General features: G+C 46.3%; 1 protein-coding gene across 2 annotated transcripts; it reads right to left on the reverse strand.

Annotated features, from left to right (window-relative positions):
• Window positions 1-1,789: 1,789 nt before the first annotated feature.
• Window positions 1,790-6,500, reverse strand: LOC109776535 (uncharacterized). 2 transcript variants are annotated; one of them, XM_073503407.1, is made up of 10 exons: window positions 5,882-6,500; window positions 5,611-5,804; window positions 3,703-4,169; window positions 3,496-3,586; window positions 3,236-3,391; window positions 3,060-3,134; window positions 2,807-2,956; window positions 2,381-2,689; window positions 2,111-2,284; window positions 1,790-2,004 (listed from the first exon to the last, which is right to left on the reverse strand). In XM_073503407.1, the coding sequence occupies exons 3-10, from the start codon at window positions 3,801-3,803 to the stop codon at window positions 1,990-1,992; spliced, it is 1,071 nt and encodes a 356-aa protein (XP_073359508.1). In that variant the 5' UTR covers window positions 3,804-4,169; window positions 5,611-5,804; window positions 5,882-6,500; the 3' UTR covers window positions 1,790-1,989. The 2 variants fall into 2 exon arrangements, with proteins under 2 accessions (XP_073359508.1, XP_073359507.1); XM_073503406.1 differs by having other exon boundaries at window positions 1,790-2,284.
• Window positions 6,501-6,925: the final 425 nt, after the last annotated feature.

Raw genomic sequence — 6,925 nt, forward strand, 5'->3', positions numbered from 1 at the left:
TTTGTCATATGCCTTTTCAAAATCTACCTTAAATAGCATAGCATTTTGTTTTTTCATTTTGATTGAATTTATAGCTTCATGTAGGATCACCACTCCCTCCATAATGTATCTGCCTTTCACAAAAGCAGTTTGAATGGGGGAGATGATGGGGTTAACAACCTTACTAAGCCTGTTCATCAGGACTTTAGTGATGATTTTGAAGCTGACATTCAACAGGCAAATGGGTCTGAATTTCTGGATCTGTGTGGCATCTTTGACCTTTGGGACCAAGGTAATGATCCCATAATTCAACCTAGCTAAATCAACCACACCTCTGTGGAAATCATCCATAATGTTTTTTATATCATTCTTGATTAAATCCCAGAAGTTCTGATAGAATTCAATAGCAAATCCATCAGGGCCTGGGCTTTTGTTTTTTTTTTCATGGAGAACACCACTTCCCTAATCTCTTCCATGGAGAAGTCCTTAACCAATTCATCTTGTGTTTGAGGAGAGATCTCTGCAGACCCTTGTATGTTGAGATTGATAGTAGAGTTTTCAGCTTGACCAAAAAGATTTTTATAGAATGTAGTGATATACTCAATCAGTTCTTTCTCTCCCTCAATCACACCCTCATCCTGTTCTAACCTGACAATCCTGTTCTTCCTTCTCCTCCCATTCACTTTGGCATGATAATATCTAGTATTGGAATCTCCTTCTTTGATTTCCTTATCTTTGTATCTCTGTAACCACTTGATTTCTTCTAATTTGAAGATTTCTTTCAATTCCCTTCTCAGTTCTTTCTGCATAATTCTTTCTTGGGCATTAATCCCTCTCAATTCTGCATTTTTATCTATCATGTCCAGCATATTTAACCGTTCCTTCTTTCTTTTCCTATACATAGCATTAGCATTTAAAACCCACCCTTTGATTTTTTTTGTCTAATGTTTCTGAGTCTTTTTTGCAAAGTGTCCATACTAGATCCATTACACCTCACCTCCCAGTTTTTTTCCACAAATTCCTTAAATCCTTCCATATGCATCCATGCATTTTCAAATCTAAAAATGGGAGGAGCATTTCTCTGCTCACCAGAATCCAACAGCAGTGGAGTGTGATCTGAAATCTCTCTTTCTAATGTTGTGACCATAGTCATGGGGTATTTATCTTCCCAATCTGGGCATACGAAGACCCTATCAAGTTTCCCATATGTAGGGTCTGGCATATTATTTGCCCAAGTGAATTGTCTCCCACTGATTGGGATGTCTCTTAATCCAGCATGTTCAATAATAGCATTAAAAACAAAGCTGAAGTGATCCACACCCCCCCCCCCCCCCCAGGTTTATTTTTCTCTGGACTGTTTCTAATGATATCGAAATCCCCCCCCCCCCCCCCCCCCCCCCAATGACACAGGGGAGAGGGTTATCTTGATACAATCTAGATAATTCAGCTAAAAAAGTTGCTTTCCCTTCTCTTTGAGCATCACCATAGACAGTCACCAAGTTCCAACTAAACTTAGCTTTTTTATCAAAAAGTAGTGTTCTGATAAAAAATATGTGCCTTTTTCCACTTGTATCAAGTCAAAATTATCATTATTAATTCCTACCAATATTCCTCCAGATTTGCCTCGAGGGGCAATCCATTCCTAGAGAAAAAAAATTCCCCCAGCCAGGTTGTGCAATTCATTTTTTGTAAAGTCACCCTTAATGGTCTCCAAAAGGCCAACAAAATCTAATTTTTTTTCTATGATTGCCTCTCTGATAAAGTTTTTCTTTGTGTCCTGTCTAATCCCCCTCACATTCCAAAATATTCCTTGCGCTGGGAAACTACAAATTAATCTTGCTGGAACTAGTAACTCATGAGTATACACAACGTTTGTAGGTATCATCTCACTATTAGACACACATTCAGTTTCTTACAGATGAAAGAATAAAAGCAATTGACCACAAGAAGTGGCATTGGGAAAAAGAATCATGTCTTGTCAGCTCCCTCGGTTTGGCTTGGGAAGCTCGCTCACAAGTCCCCCGCCTGCATTTTTTGGGAAAGTTGAGCCGGCGTCACAAGTAAGCAAGCAAAGATATATCAGCAATTGCACAGTTTTAGCATGAAGTAGGATCTTCCAAGATAATCTAACCATGCACTGAACTGAGCAGTACACCATGTCCTTGTCGATGCCACTACCACACCGACAAGAATTCGGGCGTAGCTCTGAAACTGGGTGCGACTGCATCATCAAGGGCACCTCCACGATCACCTCAGTATAAAACCACCCATAACCATCATCAAGGGCTCTCTCCTCCCTAGAACTCTGCAAGGATTTCATTCGGAGAAAAATGGCTGATCACAGACAGACAGAACCAACATTCTCTGCACAATAACTCTGCTGAAAACAAAAACGGCTCACCTGAACGGTGCTCAAGGAGGTAAGCCATTCCCCATGGAGCGTTTGTATGAAGCGTGCGACAAGACCGAACTCTGGGGTGTCTATGATTTCGATGGTGCTGTGATTGTCGTGGTGATGGCACACCTGGGAGCTGAATCCGGCGTGGCAGAGGAGGCAGAACTTGTCCCATCCATGTCCCAGACTGACGATCGGTGTCCCATTTGAATGCTCCAGCGTCAGGAGTCCCTTCACACGATACTTCTGAGCCCGACTATCCAGGACCGCTTGGCGAGTAGGGGGCATCACCGGATCACGGCCTATCTCTTCGAACTGCCATGATTAACATTGAACGATCTCATTCTCTGGTGAGGTAGGTCGAGAAACCAAGAAGCTGTATATATATACCCAAGAAGGAAGGCCAGATAGGAGGATTGATCAGGTACGTACCTGACAGTGGATGGAGCAGAAATCATAGTCTTGGGCTATTCGACGGTTGCATTCCCTGAAGCCGCACGGCTCTCCTCCGCCGCCGCCGCCTGCATCCTGCTCCTCCGGCTTGGGATGCAGGCGCACCCAACCTGGGAATGCCATCTCCGGCTGCATGCAATGCACAGAGCAGAAGGACAAAGCTTAATGGAGCGAATTCGCACCAATTCTTGACAAGACAAGGCAGCAAGCTCTCTCAAGTGATGATCCTCACCTCGACGCGAGAGCAGTCGTAGAAGTGGTTAACGTCCTCCAATCTGACGATCAGCAGCCCCTCGTGCTGCACCACCTGAACAAAGAATCGCAAACAAGTGATCGATCGAGCAGTCCCAAGAAGAAGCCAAGAAGCAGAAACTAATTAAGCGCGCACTGTTGATGGGAGAGACGAACCTCGATTATGAATGTGGGGTGATTGCCGTGATCGCGCCTGCGGCTGGGTGGGGCGGCGGGGCAGCAGCGCGCGCAGAAGTGCTTGCTGCAGAGATAGCAGAAGCGGTAGGGCTCGCATATCATCCGGAAGTCCAAGCTCGCGAGTTTCTCCACCCACTGCAAGAGGAAGATAGATCAGGGTCAGGGGATTGAAGTGCAAGAAACCAAGAACTGAGAGGAAAATCCACAGAGAGGGGGGGGGGGGGGGGGGGGGGAGGTGCCTGGTGGTGGTGGGGCTGCTGCTTCTGTTGGTCGAGGCAAATATCGCACAGTTCGGGGTCCTCCGACGAATCCCAGTTCTTGAAGCAGCAGCTGCACGACGAACAATGGTGATGGATTTGCATGCGATGCAACAGGCGCAAGAAAGAAAGAAAGCAAGAATCCAGCAGGGAAGACAAGATCAGACAGAGACGGGCCTGCGAACGTACTTGTGCTGCCACCTTGCGCAGCGAACGCACTCGAAGAACGTCGTGTCTTCTTTCTCGTCGTCGATAGCGTCGCCGCACGTACAGCACGCGTTGGCGGCCATGGCGGCGAGCCGGAGCCGGGCAGGGAAGACGGGTGGGGAGGAAGAAGGGAGCCTGTTCTGTTCTCTTCTGTTGTTAACGGGAGGGAGGAACGATTGATAGCCGAAATGGTTTGGTTGATCGATAGATAATGGCTTCTGTTGTATTTATAGGCGCAGAGGAGGTGTTGTATCGCCGTCGTCGTTGCTCCCTCCCTCCGGTCGCTTGCTCCCTCGTGCTGGCGCAAAGGAAGCGACCCCAGAGCCCAGAGCAGAGCAGCGAGCGCTCCCACTCCCCGGTCTTCTTGCATTCTCCGATGAAGCTCCTTCCGGAGTAGGAGCCCGGAGGCCGCTGCCGCCGCCATTGTCGCCCGGTGGCTGAATGCCTTCCTGGAAGAAAGCAAAGGATTTGTTGTTGGGTCTGTCTAGGACACATCTAGATGTGACATAGTTATGTCACATCTAAGCTCATGTCCACTCAGTTTGTGGTCTATTTTTTGTCCTAGTTTTTTTATTTCTTGTTGATGCATTATATATTTGTAAGAGCTTAGATGTGACATCCTTAAAAAATATCTAGATGTGAATTAGACAAACTATTTGTTGTTAGTCATCAGGCGGTTGCTTTAATATGCGCGCTGCTTTAAGATGCGTGCTCTCCAGCCGGCTTCACCCTGAAAGTGATAATTCTACCGGTGCCGGTATGTAACGGCAATGCATCCACCGCCCACTTTGCCATCAAGATTGGTGCGTCGAGTTGCGATATAAAGAATTGAAAACTTTTGCCGCACATATAGATTGTAATATGCGATGACATGCATGTTCTTTTGCCAGAATGACTATGAAGGAAGAGAACGAGAGTAGAGGGATGGGCGGGTTGCTGCACGCACGACTCTCTCTCTCTCGACAAACTGAAAGCCCTGCATTTTATTTTTGTTGTAAGTGCTCATAACTTTTCAACCAAATTTTCGGTTCTGAAAGTTAAAACAAGACCGATCTAGGATACATTTTGATTAGTTTCAACAAACTGATTTCACTAAATTTAGAAGAAAAAAAATATTCACTCATTTCAAATAACTGATTTCACTCATTTTTAATATAAATATGTCACTATTTTCAAAAACATTACACTTTTCTACTATTTCAAAAAGTGATTTCAACAATTTCACACATTTCCAAACACCGAGCCACTCATTTCACAAAATTGTTTTATTTCATTTCAAAAAAGGAATTCACTCATTTTCAAAAAAAGGATTTCACCCATTTCAAAAAATTGATTTCAGTCATTTCAAAAATGATTTCACTCAATTCAAAAAAACTATTTCATTCATTTCAAGAATAGATTTTCCTCGTTTAGAAAACTGCTTTCAATCATTTCAATAAACAAATACTAGTCCATGAAAAAATGATTCCACCCATTTCAAAACACCAATTTCACTCATTTCCAAACAACTATTTCACTCATTTCAAAAATTGATTTCACTCCATTCAAAAAAGAAATTCACATAATATCGAATAACCAATTTCACTCATTTTAGCATGTCATTTATGCAAATTAATGCAAACAGCAAGTTTAATTTATTTTATCATGGATGAAAGTTGGAAATTATTAATCTACACAAAATTCTGATCATTTTACATATTAAGTTTGGTTTAATCCGATGCACGGTTATTTATTTATTATACGCATGAACATGGAGGTCCAATCTGTAAAACAACATTCTCTGGATAATTTGATAAATTCGTTCGGCGAAAAAACACAATGAACGGGCCGAAACTGGCTGGCCCAACAGGAGGAAAAAAGAAAAGAGGGGCGTCGGCGGGGTGGCCTCACCATGGGTCTGGGCCCACGCAGCTGGCCGATGCGGTCAACGGGCACGGGGCTGTCTCTGTCGCTCGCTGCAGGCGAACAGAGGCGGGCGCACGGGATGGCAGCGACGGCGAGCACAGAGAGCAGGGCGGCTTGCGGCGGGGCCGGCGCGGGCGAGGCCGAAGGTCTCTGTAGACGAACGGACGGCGGCAGCGCATCTGGGCAACCGAGAGAGAAGTGAGCTCGGGAAGGAGAGAATAGGGAGGAGGAAGGGGTGCACGGGCGCGGCAAGGACCTGCTGGTCGGCGGCGGCGACTGCTGGCGCTCGTGGGGACGAGCGCTGCTGGCTCGAGACAGCGAGGCCATGGTGGATGCAGGCGACGGCGCGAGCAGGGGCAGCGGCGGTGGCGTGGGAAGAGGCCGGGAACGGGCGGCGGAGGTTGCTCCCGTCCAAAGCAGGCCGGATACGAGGCAGGGAAGGGTGCGGACGACGGAGCTGCGGGCGTTCATGGCGACGTCCCTGTTGAAACACACACACACACACACACACACACAGAGAGAGAGAGAGAGAGAGAGAGAGAGAGAGAGAGAGAGAGCGTTGAGAGAGAGGAGAGAAACGGGGGAGGAAGGAAGGGAAGGTAGGGGCTCATCTGCTTGTGGCGCCTGGTCTCGGGTCGTCGGCGGTCGGCCGGCGCGATGCGGCGAGGAGGCGCTCGGGAGACCGGGCGTCCAGTGCAAGGAAAGCTACGGGAAGGCCCTGGCTGGCGCGAGGAGATCCCTTGGATCTTCATCCAAGGGTGGAGAAGGGGAGCTACAGGCTGGATTGGATCCGAGGAAGGAGGTCGTTGGCTGGGTGGGGAAAACGAGGGAGAGAGTGGCGGCGGCGGAGACGGGGTGGATGGGACAGGAGGTCTAGCTTTTAGGGATTGGTCTAGGGTTGGTATATACTCCCTCCATTTTTATTTACTCTCTGCATATTAGAGTTGATTGAAGTTAAATTTCGTAAAGTTTGACCAAGTTTATAGAGAAGAATATAAATATTTACCATAACAAATCTATATGATGCGAAAGTACGTTCAATAGTGAATCTAATGGTATTATTTTGTTATTGTGCATGTTAATATTTTTGTCTATAAATTTTGTCAAAGTTTATGAAGCTTGACTTTGACCAAAACTAATATATGAAGTAAATAAAAACGGAGGGAGTACTAGGAGTATATGGAACGGAGATGGTTTTTGGTCATCCGATCTCGATTGGATGGCTCTGCGACAACGGGTGGTCTAATGAAGAAACCGATGTTTAGCGATGTAGGGGGTGATCCGAACCCACTGGCCACGA

This window comes from Aegilops tauschii, chromosome 7 (genome assembly GCF_002575655.3).
Source record: "Aegilops tauschii subsp. strangulata cultivar AL8/78 chromosome 7, Aet v6.0, whole genome shotgun sequence".
Lineage (NCBI taxonomy): Eukaryota > Viridiplantae > Streptophyta > Magnoliopsida > Poales > Poaceae > Aegilops > Aegilops tauschii.